The sequence below is a fragment of the Pipra filicauda genome, unplaced genomic scaffold, assembly GCF_003945595.2.
Source record: "Pipra filicauda isolate LSUMZ 115617 unplaced genomic scaffold, ASM394559v2 scaffold602_size241134_pilon, whole genome shotgun sequence".
Lineage (NCBI taxonomy): Eukaryota > Metazoa > Chordata > Aves > Passeriformes > Pipridae > Pipra > Pipra filicauda.
The window spans coordinates 69,886-90,938 of NW_024104757.1; the positions used below are offsets into that span (position 1 = coordinate 69,886).

The window sequence follows — 21,053 nt, forward strand, 5'->3', positions numbered from 1 at the left end:
GTGCCCACACGGCCGGGGAGCCTCGTGTGGCACCCGCTGTCCCCGAGCTGTCACTGCGGCCCCGGGGGTGGTTCTGGGGCCGGGGGCAGGACGGGGCTAATCTCAGGTGTAAATATGAGCCATCAGGGCATTGTGCTTGGGGCCAGCAGTGCTTTCCAGAGGTGCCTTTATCAAAAGGGAGCACGGCACAGGCAGCACCAAAGGGGTTGTGGCAGGGAGAGGAAGGAACTGCACTTTCCCTCTAATAACGGGTCGTGAGCGGGAGCAGCAGTTGGGTCCAAGGAGGGGATAAATCATTGCCCCTCCTGTTCTCAGCTCACAGCTGTATCCTTCTCCCCCTGCTTGTTGTAGTTTTACCCAACTTCTTGAGCAATACTTGGGCAAATGGGACAGTGGGAGGAGATTTCCTTGGGGAAAAAAACCCCAGATAGGTGGTGAAGGTTTGGCCACGGAGCCAAGGGGGTGCACTTGGGTGCACAAACACTTCTGTCCTTCCCCCCCCTTGGCTCTGGCTGGGAGAAACCATCCAGGAGAAAAGTCACTACGTCTTGTTTTGGAAAAACAAGTAACGTTCCACTAGGACCAGTTCCAAAAGATGACTTACCTTTTACCTATGTACCAGGTTGCATCAGATACAAAGGACTTCTGAGCTTTTTTTTTTTTTTTCAATGATTGTTTTTAGCTTTCTTCACACAGTTCTCAGCAACTCTGACCTCTCACCCCTCCCCTCAGTGCCTGGACCTACCTCCTGCTCTCTCCCCTAACAGCTCCAGCCTGTTGTGCCTCTTCCACACCTGGCCCCTAAAAGATGCTGCTGTACACAAGGGAAATATTCTCAGAGGGTTTTCAGTCCTGTGACAGCGAAGTAGAACAGGAAGAGCTCTCCTGCAAGGCTACCTGGGAACAGGTGTGCCAGGCCTGGGGATGCTGAAGGAATGAGGAGTTGAACTCAGGAGTGGTCTCTGCTGCAGTGGGTATGTGGAGCTGTCACTGCCTGTGGCTGTTTGGGTTTTCCTAAAAATTATTTTATTTCCAGACAGGACTCCAGATTCTTCTGAGGCAGAGCAAAAACCCAGTTACCTGTCAGAGTAAGGCAAAGCACCTTGTGCTGGGACCAAATCCTCCTGGGTTTTCCAGGCTGTTTGGCTCCCAGCTCTGAGGAATCTCCCACTGGCAGCGGAGTGGCTGCAGCTGTGAGTCCTTCTGGCCAGTCCCATTCCCCCATCCGAGCGGAGCAGCTGGAATAATTCTGCTGATGGCAGATTTCTACCACTCAAGGACTACCCACACACCAAGCAGGAGGTGAGGTCCTGGCCCCCAGTCAGCGCTTGGGCTTTGGAATGATCCAAACTCTGTGACAGTGCGGAGAGGGGAGGCTGAGCTGGTCCTGCCAGCGCACAAAAAGTCCTTGACTTTGGCTGGGCCAGACAAGCTGTTTGTGAGTAATTTTCTGGGGAGGTGTGTGGGCAGCGAGATGCACTTGTGAGGTTCGGCTGAAGGGCAAAATGTTGCTATTTTGGCAGAGTCTTGTCAGCCTGTTCCTTGGCACAGAGGGCTGGGTGACTCCCCTGCCGTCTGAGACGGGCCCTCAGAGGGGCTGCTCAGCTCTTTAAAAGCTTCTTTCCCGTCAGGGGTCACTGTTTTTGTTTTACTCCTTCTCAAATTATATGCCTGCCAGCCTCCCTTTCCCACAACAAGGTTTGTGTGCTGAAATGCAGCTGTTTTGGGGATGGATTTGGCAGTTGCTTAACCACTTACGGAAACAGTTTTGGGTCTGTACTTCCCACCCCGGGCTCTGGCCACTGCAGGCTGGAGCAGGAAAGGCTTTGGGGCAAAATGTTACTGCCAAAGCTGGGGGATTTCTTGAATGAATGATTTTTCAAGCAGGTGTGCTGAAGAATCCCTTATTTTTATTTTTTTCCTAAGTAAAACGTGGGGAACCTTCACACGTGGAGGCTGTTGGGGTGGTCAAGTGCTTTTGATAATTGAGCCATTTGTTTAAGTGCCTAAAGTGCTTGCACACCAAGCTTGAGGTGCATGGGTTTGGTGATAAGGGCCTTTAATGCTTCATTACAGACACCCAAGTGATAAAGCAGAGGGTTAGAGGGGCAGACAGCTGGGTTTTAGACAAGAGATCAGGGTGAGAGAGCAGGAGGAAGAGGGGGTGCAGGGAAAATTGGATGTTGTAGCTATGGGAGGGACTGGTGTGGGGCACTGGCTGCAACTGGGCTGCCCTGTGGTGGGTGGGAGCCCCTCGTTGTGGCCTCACACTGTCCATAAAACCCTTCAAACCCCTTCATCCTTGCAATTTGTGCCACGTCCAAGAGCTGGCTGGGTAGGCTGAGCTCAGGTGTGAGCTGGGCTCTCCCAGCTGCCTTCCCAAAGCCTGGGGGGGACGTTGCTGTCACCACAACAGCCCTGTCCGTGTGCTGTGGGTACCAAAAGCCTTTTCTCCCTGGTTCAAGGAGGCGTTTTTCCTGAAATTCCTTTATTTATAAGATTGGCCTTTCTGGCTTCTGCCGGGAGCAGCTTCTCTGTGGGGATCACACGTGGCCCACAAAGGGTGTTCTAGTGAAGGTAAGAACATCCCTTGCCTGCTGTCACTGGTGTTGCCTGTGAGAACACGGGGTTCTTGTGCTGTGGGACCACAGGTTTGGGTACAAACTCCTTGGAGGTGGAGACGTGGAACTTTCCTCTCCCAGCTCGTGGGTGCACTGCTGTGTTCCTCTCACAGGCTAATCCTGCCTCACCTTTTGTGCCATGGGGGATTTTGAGTGTGGACACGGGGAGGAGGGAGGGTGTTACTGTGAGCCTGTTGTGAATCTCTAGGTTAGGGAAGGATGGCTGGATGGATGGATGCTGGTTTTCCTGTCGAGATCATCCCCTGTCCGTGAGACGTCCGTGTTTTATTTATTCGGTAGAGTAAATATTTTGTATACGACGCGAGAGGAAGGCTTTTATTATAAATTTCTATGAGAAAGGAGGAAATAAAAAGGCGTTTAAAAAGGGGCCGATGGTGTGTTTGTTGTGGCCGCTGGGGGGCGCCACCAGCGCGGCGGCGAGGGGCGGGATCGAGGGCGTGGTTAGCGTTGGGGGCGTGGTCAGTGTTGGGGCGTGGTCAGCGATGAAGGGGCGGGAATAACAACTAAGGAGGCGTGGCTAGAGACGGAGGGGCAGGGTTGTGGGTTGGGTTTGTGATTGAGGGGCGGGGCCAAAGGCGGGGCCAGTGACGATTGGGAGATGGGAGAGGCCGGTGTCTGGGGGGCGTGGTCATGGAACAAGGGGCGGGCCCAAGGCAGAGTCATTGATGGGGCGGGGAAATGGGCGTGACCACGAACCGGGGGCGTGGTCAGTGGGGCTGAGGGGCGGGGTCTGTGCTGTGGGCGTGGCCGTCCCGGGGGTGCGGGCGGGATGCGGGGCTGGGATGGGCTGAAGGGCTGGGATTTGGGGTCCGGGGAGGGGCTCCGAGCGCCGCCGGGGGTTCTCCGGGGAAGGGCCGGGCTCTCCCGCACCTCCTCCCCCCGCACAGCCTCCCGCTGTTCCTGGGGAAGATCCCGCTCTCTCCGCCAGGTGCTGTGCAAACCCCGCGCGGGAGTTTCTCCCTGTTTGTTATCCCCGGGGATTTTTTGTGTAAAGCGCAGCCCTTCGCGTTTCGGCCCTGCAGCATCTCAGTAGGAAGCACCGAAGGATTTTGAGGAGCTGAGATCCTCCCAGTCCTCCTTTAATACTTAAATAAGTGTTATTAATTATTATTAGCAATTCTTTAATACTTAAATAAGTATTTAATACTTTAATAAGTATTATCAGCAGTAACATTAAGGGCTGTGAAGCTGGGACACGAGGTAAGTGACACCCTGAGGCACAGCAGCGATCAGAGGAACAGCCGTGGAGTGACCTTTCCGTGCACCTTCATTGCTGGATTGGTTTTTTGGTTTGTATTTGTTTGGGTTTTTTTCAACTTTGAAGCCTTGCTCTGGCCCAGGCATTTTGTTCAGGCCCAAAATCTCGTGCTCCTCACAAAGCAGAGATAACTCTGTGTGCCTTGGCTTCACGGGGCTTGTTGGGGTACATGAGAACCACAGAATCACAGATCCCAGGGGCGGCTCCCAGGTGTCCTGTGAGTCCACTCACGGAATCATTAGGATTGGAAGGGACCTCTGGAGAGCACCCAGTCCAACCCCCCTGCCCAGGCAGGGTCACCCGGAGCAGGTGACACAGGAACCCATCCAGGTGGGTTTGGAATGTCTCCAGAGAGGGAGACTCCACACCCTTTCTGGGCAGCTGTTCCAATTCTCCGTGGAAGGAAGTTCTGCCTTGTGTTGACGTGGAACTTGTGTTTTAGTTTATGGCTGTTGCTCCTCGTCCTGCCACTGGGCACCACTGAACAGAGCCTGGCACCATCCTGACACCCCCTGGAGATATTTGTATGGATTGACGAGATCCCCTCTCGAGTCTTTGAGGTATTTTAGAGGGGCTCAGCCCACCCTGTCAAAGGCAGTCCAAGGCCATCCTTAGGGACTCCCTCAGGAGCCCACAAACCTGCAACCACACAAGGACGGACCTCACACTCCTTACCCGAACCCTACAGCCCCGCCAAAACTGTTCCTCCCGAAAGAACACCTGTATCCCGCTGGATGCCAGCGGGAACCGTCGCCGCCGCTGCCTGCTGGGACTCGAACTTCTTTTCCAGAAATGTTGGGAGAAACCTGGACCGTTTCCAGTATAAATTAACAGGGGAAGGAAACCACGGCAAACTGCGGGATCTCCTCCGGGAGCAGCTCCAGCCGCCCCGGGCAGGGACAGAGCGGGGACACCCCGAGCCCCCGGTGCCCCTCCCGGGGCGGGTGTTCCCGTGCCAATGGGATCGGCGGCCGGAGCCGAGCCCTCTGCGGGGCGGGGCGGGCCGGGAGCCGCCCCCGCCGGGAGCTGCGGGACCCGCATGGACCGAGCCGGGTAAGGGGCGCGGGGGGCGCGGGGGGTCCCGCCCTGCAGCGCTCCCGGGGGGCACGACCGGGGCCGGGGCCGGGGTGGGCTTCGCTCCCCTCGGGGATGAAGCGAGTGGCACAACCAGCCTGGGCGTCCCCGGCCCTGGGGGTTTTCCAGGGGCTTCCATCCCCGCCCAGGATGCCCCCGGGTGGGGTTGGGGGCTGCAGCGGGAGCAGACCCCGCTCCCGCCCGCTCGTCCCCGGGCATCGCTTCATCGCGGCGGGGTCGCACCGGCCACACGTGGCCCCGGCGGTGACCGTGTGGCACCCGCGGCCCCGGGCGGGTCACGGGCGTTCGCTCACGTTGCTCGGTCACGGGAGCGGAGCCCTGACCCTCGGCTGCGTTCCCAGCTCCTGCCTGTTGGCCGACCTTGGGCCAAATCGCTTTTTCTCCGTGTGCTCAGGCTGCACATCTGCTGCTTTCAGACGGCACCCGAGTGCTTCTGAGGGGGGCTGAACAACTGTAGGAGTGGAAGTGCAAAGAGAAGCTCGAGAGCCTTGCAGTGTGACCAGAGGGCCACTCAGGGCTCCGTTCTCTTGCAGTAGCTTTGGGGTGACAGCACCGTTGGCATTTTGCAAAATTGCCTTGGGTTGAGAAGGCACTGACACCTGCAACAGGTACCCACTGAGTGTGTTGGCACAGAACATGCCACCAGGTAACACATTTCCCCTTGTCACTGCTCTGCCAGGTGGGGCATCACTAATTGCCCCCACTCAGATGGGAAAATGAGGATCAGAGCACTCCAAGGCTGCACGAGAAATCTGCAGCAGAGCTGGAGATCCTGCTCAGATCTCAGTCCTGAGCCAGCAGCTCAACCACCAGCCCTTCCTGCCCTCTGGTCGTGCTTTTATTCCTGTTGTCAGTTCAACAGAAGGGTTGTACCACACGAGGCTCCTCAGCTAAGGAGTTTATAGTGCAATTCAGTTGTCCTGGGGACGTGCTGGAGGGATGGAGACTTCCTGAGCTGCTCTGCAAGGAGACCTGGTTGGAAAATCAGGTTTTAAAACCTTCTGGAAGAGGTAAACAGAAGTGTTTGGTAGCCAGAGGGGGGGAGGCTTTCCCTGCAGAAAGAGAAGCAGAGACCAGAGATCATAAAACTGGAGTGGAGGAAGGAGTGGAGTTGGGTGCTGCCTTGAAGGGGATGGTTCAGAGCAGGAATTTGTGTTGTGCTGAAAATTTGAAGCCTGAAGGCTGAGATTGGCCCAGACACCTTCCTTACCTGGTGTGTGAGCAGGGGCAGCCTCTGCTCACCACGAGTTGCTGATGCAGAGCTGTGAGATGCTGCGGGCAGTGCTGCAAATGCCCCCTGAGCAACGTGGCACCTTGCTCTGGGCAGGTTTTAAGCAATGTGGGGGTTATTTTTTTAAGAGTAAGAGCATTTATATCACATCCAGACTGCTTCTCAAAAATTCCCTCTCCCAGCTCTGAGAGCACTGATAACCAGGACTGGCTTGACTGGTTTGTAGCTCTGCAGAAATCTCATGGACTTGCTCTGGAAAGGGGACTTGGACATAGGTTTTCTTTCCCTTGGAAGCAGGATTTCTGTGTTAAATGTGAATAGCTCCTGATGCCTCGGGCGGTTTGGGTGCTCTGGAGCAGGATGCAGCCTCCAAGCTGACATCTCACAGGGGCAGAGATGGTGTGTGGCTGCTCTGAGGGTGCTCTGGCACCTCACTCACAACCCCCTGAGCCACAGCAGGGCCTGGGGGGGTCTGAGGTGTTGACTCGTGGAAGACCAGTCACCTCTGGAGACCACACAGGTCTGACCTGGAGACACTGTGCTCCTTCTCCCGTGGTGTTTGTGTCCTCAGGGGCCCTGGGAGCTGACCCCAGACAGGCTGTCTGTGCTGCTCTCCGGAGGTGTGACGGAGTTTGGGCAGACCTGCCTGAACAGGGTCCCTCCCAGCTGACTTGTTCAGGCACTGCTGGCCCTGGCCCCACAGAGTGGGTGAACACTCACCAGGGCCGCGGGCACTTTGGCAGCAGCACCCTCCGAGCTGTCTGGTTACCTGTGCAGGTAGTGAGCTCAGATCCAGCCAGGCCAGGTCTGTGTCAGGGTGTGGTTGCACCACATTTGCAGTGTGGAGAAGCCAGCACCCTCTCCTGGATCACAATTAACTCGTGGTTGTAAGCCCCAAGTCATCCCCTCCACCACCCAGCAGTGCAGAGCTGCCCTCCGGCATAGGTGGAAGAGGGATGAAGGGTTTCATTGTGTATTTTTACCTTCATAAACTCCCCAGAGGAGTTTGCTTCTGGGGGGAAATCTGGCTCTTTGCAGCCTGCTGGCACCCTGGAGAGGAAAGTGGTTAGCATGTGGGGGTTTTTTTGAGCAACAGACTCTTTAAAAACAAAGGCCACTGACTAGTTCTGATGTTTTCCTTTTCACGCAACAGTCCATTTTATTCACAGGGTTTTCATGTTTGCTTTTTGAATTTGGAAATAACCTTGGTGGTGTTCCCTTGCAGATGAACAAAGACTTCCCCAGCTGAGCTATTCCAGAGGCTCCTGAGCTGCCTGTGGGTAGTGAGTCAACAAATGGTCTCTGTGAGCTGCCAGGAGCTGCTGCCCTCCTTGACCAGCCTCGAGAGCTTGACCAGTGCTCTGCAGTGCAGGATGCCACCGTCCCTTCTGCCAGGACATGGCAGTGAGAGGACATCTGGCCCCCCAGAGGGCTTTGGCCACCTCCTGGCAGGCAGCACTAGCCCCGCTGAAGGCGTCCTGCTGTCCAAGGGGGAACAGCCCAAAGCCCAGCTCGCCGTCTGCGAGGCTCAGCTCAGGCTGCCCGACTTCTGCAGCAGCCTCTCCCAGGACTTCATCCCCACCCTGGAGGAGATCGAGGAGTTCCTGAGGGAGAAGGCAGAGTTCCTCAGAGATGAAGGAGGAGGGAGGGACAGCAAGCCCGAGGTCAGCTCGGGTGGCTCTGGGGAACAGCCCGTCTCCGGAGTGCAGGGAGATGCCTCAAGCACTGCTCAGCCTGGAGGGACAGCTGATGGTGGGGACCGGGCAGTGGCTGCTGGGAGCATCCCTGTTGTCCTCCAAATCCAGCCTCTCCAGATGGACAGCCACCCACAGGGTGTCAGGGTGGCCCAGCTGGTCATCAGCCTGCAGGGCCCAAACCTCCCCCTCCTCCCTCAGCTCCAGCCCCCCGTGACCACCGTGGACCAAAAATACGTCAGGATTGCCCCCCTGCCAGTCCCCACGAGGCCTGGGGCTCTGGGGGATGTGCAGGAGGTGGAGGCAGCCCCCGGGCACCAGCAGGGCCCCCCTGCCCTCTCCCGGATCCACAAGTGCTCCCACCCTGGCTGTGACAAGGTGTATTCCAAGAGCTCCCACCTGAAGGCTCATTTCCGTCGGCACACCGGGGAGAAACCCTACACCTGTGCCTGGCCCAACTGCGGCTGGAGGTGAGTGGGGGGCTCTGGGGGGCAGGGGTCCTTGGAAAAGGCCTGCCAGGGCTTGGGGAGGTGGCAGGAGAGCTCCTGGCATAAAATCACCTGTTTTCTTTCCCGAGCGACTTATAGGTGAGAGCTGGAAGGAGACCCGGAGAAGTGAAGCTTGTGGAGTGTTTTGGGTGGTTTTCACTCAGTCCAAAAGTGCTGAAAATCTCCAGCTGGGGATATGTAGCTGATATTCTCCCCAGCACCCCAAATCCTCCTTGAACTGGGTACCTAAACCCCCTCTGGCAATAGACCTTTTCCAAGTGATGTGTTCATCTTGGAAGCTTTCTGTGTCTAGCTCAGGACAATTTCTGCAGGAGTCTCAGTCCTTCCTCAGCAGCCAGTGTGTAATTCTGTGTTTGTTTTGCAACCTTTTGCTTTCTCTTGCTGTTTGCTGCCCTGGCTGCCCGTATCCCTCACACCCCCGTGGGCCTGTGGTGTATCTCCATGTTGCATTTACTTTTGTTTGCTCTGCACATGATGGTGGTTGTTGCTTCCTTTGATCTGTGTTCCCTAAATGAGCCCTGCTCCCTAAATTAACGCTGCTATTTAATCTGGCTGCACTTCTCTGATTACTGCTCTGCTGGGGTGTTCTCTTCCTGGTGCTGGGTGCCTGTCCCGAGGGGCAGGATGCTCGTACAGCCTTTGGCAGGAAGGGCTGACAGTCCTCAGGTCTTTCCATCAGCAGATCTCCAGGGATATCACACACAGAACTGGTGTTGGCAGCTGAGCTTTCCTGGTTTCTTACACAATGTTCTGGCTTTCCCTCTCTGCCTCGTTCCCCTGGATGGTTTCACAGTGTCTGTCTTGGGGTACTGAAACCCCGGAAGGTTTGAGACTAATCTGAATTTTGGGGCTCCCTCTTGCTGCCCCTTTGCCCTCAGAAACTGTCCCTCCATTTCAGCTGCAACCACAGCACAGGTTTATCAGCATCAGCTTCTTTTCCAGTCCCAACCAGGAGTGCTGAACCCTCCTGTACCTGTTGCTCAGAGCCTGGGGATTGAACAGGAGACAGTGGCAACCACACAAGCATCACTTTTCCCTCTGGGCAGGAGGAAAGGGCTGGTGCCAGCCTGTCCAACAGCATCCTGCAGGCTGCTGTGCTCTGCTCCCCCTCCACAGCATCAGCTGTGCTATCAGATGGACTCACCTGGTTCTCCAGGCTGTGCTCCCTTTTCTAGACATGTCCCTCACTTAAAAATAGATCTGTCCCTTCTCCTGGCCCTGCTCTTCATGGGGAAGCTGAGACCTTGGAACTCTCTTCTCTCCACAAAGCTGGGAAAGAAGTCAGTGGTTCTCCTTGAAGACCTGAGGGTGGCCTTGGGACACGTCTTGTTTCCACAGAGGTTTTTGTGAGCAGCCACAGGATTTCCCAGCCCAGGTGTGAGCCTGAAATCCTCTCACAGGAGTCTGGGGTTGCAGCTGAAGCTCTTTGCTTTGTGCTTTTTTGCGTGGGCACGTTTCAGCCAGATGGAAAAACCCTCCCGTCCTAATGCTCCTGCCATCTGTGCTGGCTCCTCACAGGCAGAGCAGGAGTAAATCCAGCCTGGTCCTGCTCTCCAGCACTGCCCTGACATGCAAAGCCATCCTGGAGCCACTCCAGGCCTTGTGAGACCTTGGGGGTGGCACTCAAAGTACCTGTGACCCACCTGCTGCCCGTGCCCCCAAGGCTGGAGCTGTGTGTGCCAGGTGGAAGGAAGGTGCAGGGGAATTAAGTGGGGACACTTCATGTGGTTAAAGGGACTTTCCAGGCTGTTCAGCTGATCTGCTCTGGGTGTGGGAGTTACACAGACCAGCAGTGTGGACACTGGGTATTCCCGTGGTCCCTGTTCCTGCATCCTCAGAACCAAGAGTCACTTTGGCACGGGAACCCCTGCCCCATGCTCCAGGCTGGCTGTGTCTGCTTTTCCTCCCTTTTTCTCTGTATTTAACTCAGCTCCCAGGCAGCTTCTCTTTTCCCAGCTCCCAGTCCAGCCCAAGCTGACGGGGAAAACTTGCTGCCACTGGGAGGAACAAGGGGATGCTCAGAGTTTGCAGGGAGAACCCACACCCTCAGAGAAAACAAACCTTCTCTCAACAGCTCTGGGCTGGATGGGGAGTTATAGGAAAGCCTTCCCTCCCAGGCTCCTGGACTGTGTGTCCTTTAGGCACTGCCAGCCTGGGAGGATGCCCCAAAAATCCCTGTCTCACCATGTCTGGCCTCGGGGCTCTCAGCTCCTGCATTTCAGCAAGTTAAAACAAATGAAGGAAGCAGGTGGCCAGTGTCCTTAAAGAGCAGTGGAAAGAAATGAAGATCTCAGTGGGTGAATTACTTTCCCCCTTCCTATTTCCAAGCAGGATCCCAAACCCTATTTCCAAACCTGGAGGAGTCTGTTTCGGGAGCTCTGCCCTCCCTGGCAGGTTGGATGGGGCAGAGGAGTGACCTGTCTAGGGTGATCCAGGAGGCTGTGGCAGAGGCAGAGCTCAGCCTCCCCCATGCCAGGGCGCCCATATCCCCTGTCCTGTCCAGCAGGGAAGGCTGGACCCCACCTCTGTTCCCTTCTCCCGCAGGTTCTCCCGGTCGGACGAGCTCTCCCGTCACAAGCGCTCCCACTCCGGGGTGAAGCCCTACCAATGTGCTGCCTGTGAGAAGAAGTTTGCCCGCAGTGACCATTTAGCCAAACACCTGAAGATCCACCGGGGCCAGCCCTGCAGCCCACGGACACCTCAGGGGGGCAGCAGGAGGTAATTCCTGCTGCTCATCCCTGCCAAGAGGCCCCAGAGCCGAGCAAACGGTGCGGAAACCACCAAGGAAGAGGGGGAAATGACTCTTTGCCAAATGATAGGAGAGGCTGTGTCAGCCCTCTGTTCAAGGATGACAATGGTCATGGCCTGTTTCTGGTACTTCTGTCCTTCTCTGAAATACATGTGATGGAAAGTGGAGTTAATCTGGGGTGAGAGAGTGTGTGGGGGGAAGTGGGGTTGGGGTGAGACAGCCTGGCAAGATTTGCACACCTTGAGAAACAGAGCAGAGAATGTCCAGCCCAGGGGAGCTTTGGATGTCCCATCCCTGGAAGTGTTCAAGAACAGGCTGGATGGGGCAACCTGGGATAGTGGGAGGTGTCCCTTCCCCTGGCAGGGGGTGAAATGAGGTGGGATTTAAGATCTCTTCTGGCCCAAACCATTTTATGATTCTATGATTTGTTCTGCCTGTGTGTGAGCTCAGCTGGTGGGGTGGCATCCAGGGGAAACTGGGTGGATAGGGTCATGAAATCCTTGAATGGTTTGGATGGGAAGGGACCTTAAAGATCATCTCCTTCCACCCCCTGCCACGGGCAGGGACACCTTCCACTAGCCCAGGTTGCTCCAAGCCCCGTCCAACCTGGCCTTGGGCACTTCCAGGGATGGGGCAGCCACAGTTTCTCTGGGCAACCTGTGCCAGGGCCTCCCCACCCTCACAGGGAGGAATTTCTCCCCAATATCCAATCTAAACCTATTCTCTTTCAGTGGGAAGCCATTCCCCCCTGTCCTGTCCCTCCAGTTCCTGGTGAAACGGGGGATGGATGGGGGGTGTTTGCTGTGGGGGCTGAAGCAGGCATTGGAAATGGCCTTTCTGGTGTGGTTGAGGTGGTTGTGTTGTCCCCAGATCTGCTTTTCTGTGCTGGTGGTTCTCCATCTGCCTGGCTCTGGGCACACTGGAGTCCTCAACGTGTGAAGGGGTTGGGAGATGCATCTGTGGAGCTCAGTCCAAGGTGTGCCCTCAAAGGGATCAGGAAAGCAGCACCAGAAAAGTCCTTTTTAACATGAAAGGAGAGTGCCAAGGAGAGACAGGGATGTGTGAGACCCCAGAAGAGCTGAGAGCCCCTATCAGGGGGGCAGAGCAGCTCCCGGGCTCTGACGTCCCTCTTGTATTTGACTTCTGGTTAATTAAAGGCCAACTCCTCGCTCCTGTGCCAAGTTCCTGAGCTTCTGCAAACATCTGGGAGGGAATTATGTGCTTGTACAAACACAGAACAAGCGTCAGGAGTTCGAGGTAGGCAGGGTGCCCTTTCCACGTGGCTTTGCCAGCACGTCTCGAGCTGATATTTGGTGCCCTGCAGGCTCTAACTCGGCTGTGCCCGTGCCCTGCTGCTGATACCCCCATGTTCTCCCAGATCAGGGCTTCACGTCCTTGTCTCACGCTGCCCTTGAGCTGCTTTAGGGAGGAATGTTGAGTTGTGCCCAAAACAAGGACTGGGAAATGAGCTGATCCCTATTCCCTGCCCTGTGGAGGGCGGGTTTGTACAGCAGAGAGGTTGTTCTCTGGTCCCTACAGGTTTTTTTTTTTGGTGGTGACTCTGGGGAAGGGAGAAGCTGGAGAGGTGGGGGTGGGTATGGTGTCCTTCTCCAAGGGGTGGTAGAAGCATCTCTGGATGAGACACCAGACTTCAGTGTGAGACACACAAGCTTGGGAAGGAATCCCCCCTGGGGACGGTGTCGTGTGGCTGGAGATGTGGATGTTGGGGGCTCTTCCAGCTTTGCTGAAGTCACAGCAGTGAAAGAAGGAGCAAGGGAGCTGAAAATCCTTGTTTTGCTCTTAAGCTAGAATATTTAGGGATGCTTATGCCGCCCCTGAAGGAGATGCTGATACAATGGAGATGGATGAAGTAGGGGACTTCCCACCACTGAGGTTCTCTGAGGGTCTCCCTGATGATCTTGTTTCTCCTGCTGTTTGTCATTCCAGGGGCCACAATTCAGGCCAGGACCTGATGCTCTACAAGCACTAAAGAGAAAGGTCCTCTTCCCCCACACTTTTGGCCCCCAAAAACAGCCAGTTTCCCTAAAATCTAACCCCCCCCGGGTGCAGAAACGCTGTTTCCACAGAGGAGAAAGGTAACTAAAGCCGGGGTTTGGATCCTTCTTTGTGGAAACAAGCCATCCAGCAGCTGAAGGATGGCTCCTGGCCAGGCTCCAGCCTCAGCCAAGTGGGGAACCAGCTGTGGCTGCAGGAAGAGCCACAGCTAATGGAGCTGCTGTTGTGATTCCAGAGGGCTGGGGTGTTCCTGGGAGAACACCCTCATCGCCGGCTTTCCCAATCCCCGGGTGGCTGGAACCACACTGCTCACCTGCAGATCCAAGCCTTCCCCAAAGGTCTGGGAGGGCTGGTTTCTTGATCCTGGCTTAAAACTCCCTCATCCTTAGCTCCCAGGTGGGAAGGTGTGGATGGGCTGCACGGAAAGCGGGATTTCTGCCCTGGGAGTGTGAGTGTGTGAGACCTGCAGTGCCCGTGTTGGCTGTTTGGGGAGAGCTCTCCCCTCTGGGGAGGGAAGGCGACTTTCCCAAGGATTAGCTGGAGATCTGGGGCTGCTGTGGGCGCTCCTGGCCTGGTCAAGCATGACCAGATGCCAGCAAGGAACACATCCCAGGTGAGTGTGCTGGGGATGAGCCGGAGCACACAGGCATTCCAGAGCCTATTTTGGGCTGCCTTTTGCTCCAGAGGCTTTTTGCCTGGCAAGGAATTCACTTCATGCCCTCTTTGCTGGAGGGCTCTCTGCAGAGGCCACGTGCCAACATGACTCATGCCCCGGCTCGTGCTTTTCTCTGTCCCCCTTTGCTCTTCTCCCTCGCTCCAGACTCGCTCCCAGCACTCCCTGCTCGCTCTGGACCTGCCCCATCCTGCCTCCCTCCGCTCCCAGCCCAAGGCAACTGGTGAGGCTGCACCCTTCCAAACGGTGGGGCAAGAACAGCCACAGTGTCTCATCCTTAGTCCCAAGCCCTTCTCTGTTCTCCAGAGGGTCCACTCTGCTCCTGGGGTGGAGCTGCTGTGGGACACAGGGCTGGGAGCACCGGCAGTGGGGACTTAACAGCCTGCCCGGTGTGTTTTGCCATTTCTTTAGAAAAACCACAAAGGGAGAGGAGGGATTTTTATAAAACAACCCACCCTAGATCCGTATCTCTTGTGCAGTGGGTGTTGTAGCCTCACCTGCTTCCCTCTGGGGGCTTTGGATGGCTTACAAGGTTTACTGGAGGCTCTGTAATTACCCCTCCTTTGCTCCAGAGAGGATACTGCTCCCCAGAAACGTTCACTGGGCAAGTGAGATGCGACCTGTGGCAGCAGGAGGGACGAGGATCCTTCTGCCTCCCCACAGGCAGAGAAGCACCAGGGCTGCCAGGAGGTGACACAAGTGTCACTGAGGCTGCTGGGCTTTAACCTGGCTCTGCCTCAGACGGTGCTCTAAGTGAATCCATGTGCCTGCCATGGATTCCCTGTCGGAGGAGCGGGAATGGGAGGGACTGGTTGCCTTGTGCTGGAAGCCAGGAGGCTGTCAGGTTGCTAAGCAAGTGCTTTTTAAGAAATTCATGCAGGCAGACAGGAGTTGTAGCAGGGCAGGACGTGGGAGAGCACGGAGAGAAATTCAGGCAACGTTTCTAAATTTGCAGCTGGGGCTCTGGATTTAGCAGGAGCGCAGTGCAGAGCCCTCCATCCTCGGCAGCACGAGTGACAGCAGTGACATCCCCAGCTGCCCACGTGGAGCTCGTGCTGGCTGCTCATCCTGAGGGATGAGCCAAGGGCCAGTGCAAATCCTCAGCCTGCTTTAAAGCCCCTTTGGAAATATAGCTCTAAGATGGATCACTGCATTAGGGTTTTCTTTTTCCTTCCCCCCCCCCCCAGTAAAATCAGAACTGGATTTTTATTAATGATTCTACTTCCAGACTTCAGTTTTACTGCAGGTAAATGTAATTCTTGGAGTAGTTGCTGTCTCTCACAGTGGTTCAGCAGCAGAATTTGGCTTGAGGCAGGGAGAAAACTAGAATCTGAGCTTTTTGGGAAGAACAGGGAAAAAATCCCTTTGTGGGAATGGGATTGAACAGGCAAAGAGGGTCATCTGAGGGTTCCTCCACTGCCACCAGCTGGGCCAGATCCTGGCCCTGAGTGACAAAAGGTGGGAGCTGCTAATGGGATAGAGCTGGAGAAGGTTTGCAGCTCTATGGGCAAGGTTTTATCCTTCAAGTGGCTCCTCAGCACTTCTTGGGCCTGAAGCTGGAAGGGAAAGGGAAGGAGCCCTGTGTTGGATCACACATGTCCCAGGACGTGGTTCAAGCTCTTCTGGAGCCATCACTGGGCACAAAACACATTTCCTTGCCCAGGTGTGGGTACATCCCGGCCTTGTGCTGCAGGGGATGCAGGAGCTCCCACCCTGGGGACTGAGGGGTTAATGAACAAACGAGCTCAATTAAAACAGCTGGCTGGGCTTGACTTACTCCTTCATAATCAGCTTTCTAAGGAGGCACAGGAGCACTCCCAGGGAGGCTGGAGCAGGGAAGAACATCCCCATGTAGGAATGAGGCTGATGAGTGAGTGGCTCTTGTCCGTCGCTCGCCCCGCAGGGCTCGGTGACCCCAACCCCGGGCTGGGGGTTTGTCCTTAGCATGGACTTGGGACAGGTTGTTTGCAGGGATGCACCTCTCCTAGGAGCTGCTCTCCGCTGCCTGTGCAGGTAAAACACTTTGCTTTCTGATGTTCTGCCCCAAAGAGGGGGAGGTTTCCAGCTGATGGGACGAATTCCCTGTGGGAGAGGACAGGGGGGTGACAGTGTCTGCTCAGTCGTGACGTTCTGTGTTTCATCCAGGAACTGGGCAGTGGTACAGAAAAGGCTTATCCTTCCCTGCTTCCCTCGAAAATCCACCCAGATAAAGCCTTTTTTTGGCGTAGAAAGTACGTGGTGGGAGTTGGGAGGGGGAATCAGATCCGTGATTCGACATCCACGGATCCTTGGCTGCTTTTGGAAACGTCGGTTCTTTCCTGTGAATTGCCCTGAATTCCCCTCAATTAGAGCTTCCCAGCTCCTTGCTGAGGGAGCTGAGCGAGCTGCAGTCTGGCTCCTCACCTCTGCTACCTCAGACCTGGGGTTTGTTTGCACAGAAAACGGGCTCTGGGATGAAATTCCAGGTGCCACATCAACGGTCTCTGCCCTGCGACGGTGCAGGTGGGTCAGCTGAGGAGAACCAGTGAGGAATTTTACTCAGGATGTGGGAACTTCACGAGGGGAATCGTGCATTTGGTAGGAGAAGGGCTGTGTAACACAGTGGGAACTAGTTTGGCAACGTTGGGTAACACCCAGAGCTCTCTGGTGCACAGCTTTAGGGCTAAACTTTCACAAGCACCTGAAACCACCTCTGAGCTGCTCTGAGCCCTCCTGAAAAAAAATTCCAGCCCTACTCCTCACTGGGTAGAGAAGTTCTCGTGTAACTGGGCAATTCTGCTTTTTCCTGAAATGAAATACCAGCTGTGCCTTTTGAGTATCAACAGCTATTGTAGGACCTGGGCACTGCACGTCCTGTTTGGCAAAGTATTAAACTCTGGAGCCTTTCCTCCAGCTCCCCTGTGAGCTTTGGACTTGCCCCAGTGAAATACTGAGTGGGGATGGAGGTTTGTGGACTGGAATAGCCCCCCTGTGCCTGCTGTAGGTGCTGAACATCCTCCCTCCCTCTTATCTGCCCTGAAAGTGCAGTTGCAGGACGTGGGGGCTCTTGTATCCATAGATTCAGAAATAAAGGCTTGAAACCAGCACTTTCTGAGAGCATCACAAACACCAAAGCAGAGGCAGAGCAGCTCTTTGCAAAGGAAACCTGGAGAAATGAAAAAAAAAAACAGTGGAAAAAGGCTTTATTGGGTCTGAGAAATAAGAGATTTTGGGCAGGGAAGGGAACCCAGGGATGGGAAGTGAGTTACATCATCATCATCATCATCTAGGTGCTCTAAAAGTGAAGGCTGCAGGTATTTGGGGGGCTCTGAGTGCTTTGAAATACTCTGTGGGCATCCTGCAGGGTCTTTGGGATCTCTGTGAGGTGATGACTTCCCACATCCTGGGATCCTAATACTGGGAATTGAAGCCTCAGTGAGAAACCTGGGACGGTGGAAGGAAATGAGCTTTAAGATCCCTTCCAACCCAAACCATCCTGGGATTCTGTGATCCAAGAAGGCCTTGAATATTAAGCTTCCTGAGGGAGCAACAAGTGTTTTTTCATTGTGAAATTTTAAAAAACCAGACAAACAGCCCTTCCCTTATCTAAAGGCTTTTTCCATGTCAGTGGATCCTCTTGCTAGTGAGGCACAAAACCTCTCAGAGCTGTTTCTGCTCATTCCTTGGCTTTTAGATTCCCAATGCTCAGTCTTGGAGCTGGATTAAAATAGCCACCTGTGTGTTCTGGAGCGAGGCCTCCTTAGGGTCTGATTAGCTGTTGCATAATTTTCTGGCTTCCCTGGTGCCTGTGCTTCCATCCTGACACTCCCTCACGTCATGGCAAAGCCAGAGCCTTGCAGGAAGGCTTCTCCTCTTGGAGAAGTCAGTGCTTTTGGAAATCTCTCTGGCTGGGTTGTCCTGTGTTTTCCTACAGCTCAGGGTTCTGTATCCCCTTCGTGACGTTGTCCTCGCTCAGAACTTGCAAAATCCATCTCTAGGTGCTGCCACCTGCTCAACACTCCCCAGAAATCCCCACTGAAACGTGTTTATTTTTCTTTTTCTGCTGCCTCTTCCTCTTTAAAATGCCTTTGCACACGAGTTGCTTTTTGAAAAAGGTGTGTTTGCCTATGGGCTCTTTCCAAACCCTGCCTTGTTGCCTGCTGGGTTTTATCCCAACCCTTTGTCTTGTCCTATATCTTTCCCCTTGTGATGTTGCCTAAGATAGGAACAAGCCCACGTTGGAGAGCGGAGCAGAACAAAGTGGGAGTTGCACAAAGCAGGAAATTTATTATCCCTCTAAAAAAAGCTGCCAGTGGTGTCACCCCAGTGATGCAGCTGTAGCTGAAGGTCCTTGGGATGCTGAGGTGGGGTTGTTTTCTTTGTGTGCTGTCCCTGTCCCAAGGCAGCCTGTGCTGTCTCTTTGGATTCAGCCCCTGTGCTGCTCCCTGAGCACTAAGGAAATCTGAAATTTTTGGGTGTGCTGGTGGATTTAGCTGATGGCAAGTGGAAACAAAGCCACAAAGAGATTATTTTATGTATTATACTTCAGCAGTTGTTTATAGAAGGGATGGATTCAGGAAGAACCTGGAGTTGTGTTGGTGCCCTCGGAGATGGAGCTTTGCTCTTCCAGAATGTTTCCAGACCCCACTGGAGCCTGGTAGGTGCTGATAGACCAGGTCTGGGTGATCCTGGATTGTGGGAAATGATCCTTTTTGGAGCTGTGTCGTTCTCCCACTCTGCACTAAAGTACTCAAAAGACACAGCACAGTGGGTGCCAGTCCTGGGGGTTTTTCCTCTGGAGCTCTTGGAGAAACCAGCTGGTTTTGGGAGCGCTCCCTGTGCTGGTCCCTTCCCAAAGAAAGGGAATTAGCTCTGTTTGAGGTGCACACACACAGAGATGTTGGCAAACCTCCCACCTCTGACTCCACAGGAAGAGCCTGAGAGGGCTTTGCGTTATTTCCCTCTTTGTTTTTTGTCTCGGGGTGGGAGAAGGGAGTCCAGGCTTTAAACAGAACAAAGGCTTAGGATGGAGCATGGCAGGGAAGAGGGATGGGCACAGGGAAAAGCTCCTGGAGTTTGTCAGCAGGTCTGGCTCACTGTGGCTTAGTTGGGTTTGATTCATCTGCAGTGAAAATCAGGTAGAGCTGAGGAGGCAACTGCTCAGTGCCTTGGGAAAGGGGCCTCCTGAGCTCCCAGCTGGTCCTGGGTCAGTGCTTCCTGGCCTGGGCATTCCCAAGGGAAAAGCAGTGCTGATAATGTGAAGTGCTCTGTGGAAATAATGACTGATGCTTTCCACAGGAAAAGGAAATATGGACATGCTTTCACTTCAGAGGGGGATTTTTTTTGTTCCTTTTTCTCCTTTCCCTCTTCTTCCCCCTGCCTGCTCTCTCTCGCTGTTTTTTTTTAATTTCAAAGTGGAGCTGGGAAAACCAGGAACCATCCTCTCAACTACTGCATTTAAAAATAAAATTAACTTCTGTAAATTAATAAATAATGATCAGCCTGCTTGAAAACTTCCTCTCCTCCCATGACAAAGTGCTTTGGGGGAAACCCTTATACCTCATCCCTGTAGTCAAAAGGCATCTCGAATCCTAAACTCTTACTCTGCTTTCTGTTTCCCTGTGACTGTGCAGTAAGTTCTGATAAAGGGTTATTTAAAGGTGTTGTGAAATGCAGGATCGTGTTCCTGACATTACAAACCTCCTTTTGCTTCATTTGGCTCCAAATGGGACCAGCTGAAGGAGTAAACCCAGGGAATTTCCTTCACAGAAGCAGCTTTAAAGGCAGCTGGAGCTGCTCGGGCTTAACCAGGAGCTGAGCTACAACTCCCGTGCTTGGGGATGGTGGTAATTCCCAAAGAAAACCATCCCTGGCTGCGGTGCTTTGGGTTGTACCCGTGGAGCAGGACTCAGGTTTGGGAGGAGGCACAAACAAAATGTGCAGAGACTTTGTGGAGTCTCAGGTAACCTTTCACCAGCCCGTGTCTAGGAAACAGGAGCTGCGTGTTTTGGCATGAAGGGCTGCTCCAAAATTCTCTTCTCCTGTGCCAAAGGGTGGGAATCCCATGGAGAGGCTGTTTGTTCACCGAGGGAAGGGGGAGAGTGTCGCCTTCTCAGTGCTCCCAGTGCCCGATCCAGTGGGAAGGAACTTGGGTGTCACACTGGTATGAAGAGTGTGTTTGAGGTGGATATCTCAGCAAGGCTCCAGGAGAGCTGGAGAGGGGCTTTGGATCAGGGTCTGGAGGGACAGGAAAAGGGGGAATGGCTTCCCACTGACACAGGGCAGGGTTAGGTGGGATATTGGGAAGGGTGGGGAGGCCCTGGCACAGGTTACCCAGAGAAGCTGTGGCTGCCCCATCCCTGGAAGTGTCCAAGGCCAGGCTGGACGGGGCTTGGAGCAACCTGAGATAGTGGAAGGTTGTTGTTTGGATCCAGGGGTCAGTTCATTGGATCCAGGGGTTGAGTTGGTTGGATCCAAGGGTGGGTTTGTTTGGATGTTTGGATCCAAGGGTGGGGTTTTTTGGATGTTTGGATCCAAGGGTGGGTTTGTTTGGATGTTTGGATCCAAGGGTGGGTTTTTTTGGATGTTTGGATCCAAGGGTGGGTTTTTTTGGATGTTTGGATCCAAGGGTGGGTTTTTTTGGATGTTTGGATCCAAGGGTGGGCTTTTTGGATGTTTGGATCCAGGGTTGGGGTTTTTTTGGCTCTAGTGGCTGGTTTGTTTAAATCCAGGGGTCTCTTGGTTGGACCTAGTGGTCGGTTATTTATATCCAGCATGGTTTATTTTAATTTTTGACCCACTTTGCCGCACTCCACCTCGCGCCCCTTCCTCTCCCTTACCGCTCCCTGCAGTGCCTGGGGGTCCCCCCCAGCGCCTCCCCGCTCTCCCCCCATTCCCGGAACCCCCGTGCGGCCCCTCCGCGCTGTCCCTGCCCGGGTCTCCCCCCTGCCCACGTCCCCCCGTGCCCGGGCCGCGGGCACATGGCCGCGGGCGGCCGGCCGGGCACTAGGACCGCGCCGGGACCGCGCCGCGCGAGCCGCGCCCTCCCATTGGCCCGCGGCCCCCCCGCGCCGCGCCGCCATTGGCCGCGCCGGCGGACCGTGGGCGGAAGCGGCGCTACGGCGGCCGCGGAGGGTCAGCGGCCGCCCCGCCGTGTGTAACGCGGCCGCCCCGCGCTCCGCCCGCCCGGGATGCGGCCCCGGCGCCC

The 21,053-nt window shown here is 55.0% G+C and overlaps 1 protein-coding gene across 1 annotated transcript; it reads left to right on the forward strand.

Annotated features, from left to right (window-relative positions):
• Positions 1 to 4,879: 4,879 nt before the first annotated feature.
• LOC113991559 (Krueppel-like factor 15) lies at positions 4,880 to 11,340 on the forward strand. Its single transcript, XM_027728007.2, has 3 exons — positions 4,880 to 4,953; positions 7,452 to 8,390; positions 10,974 to 11,340. Exons 2-3 carry the CDS (start codon positions 7,522 to 7,524, stop codon positions 11,149 to 11,151), a joined length of 1,047 nt encoding a protein of 348 aa, XP_027583808.1. The 5' UTR covers positions 4,880 to 4,953; positions 7,452 to 7,521; the 3' UTR covers positions 11,152 to 11,340.
• The last annotated feature ends 9,713 nt before the right edge of the window (positions 11,341 to 21,053 follow it).

Bases quoted from the DNA above. Each gene is read 5' to 3' on its own strand.
- LOC113991559 (XM_027728007.2), top strand. From the start codon at position 7,522: ATGGTCTCTGTGAGCTGCCAGGAGCTGCTGCCCTCCTTGACCAGCCTC. The intron at 8,391-10,973 runs GTGAGTGGGGGG...CTTCTCCCGCAG, and splicing joins TGGCCCAACTGCGGCTGGAG to GTTCTCCCGGTCGGACGAGC.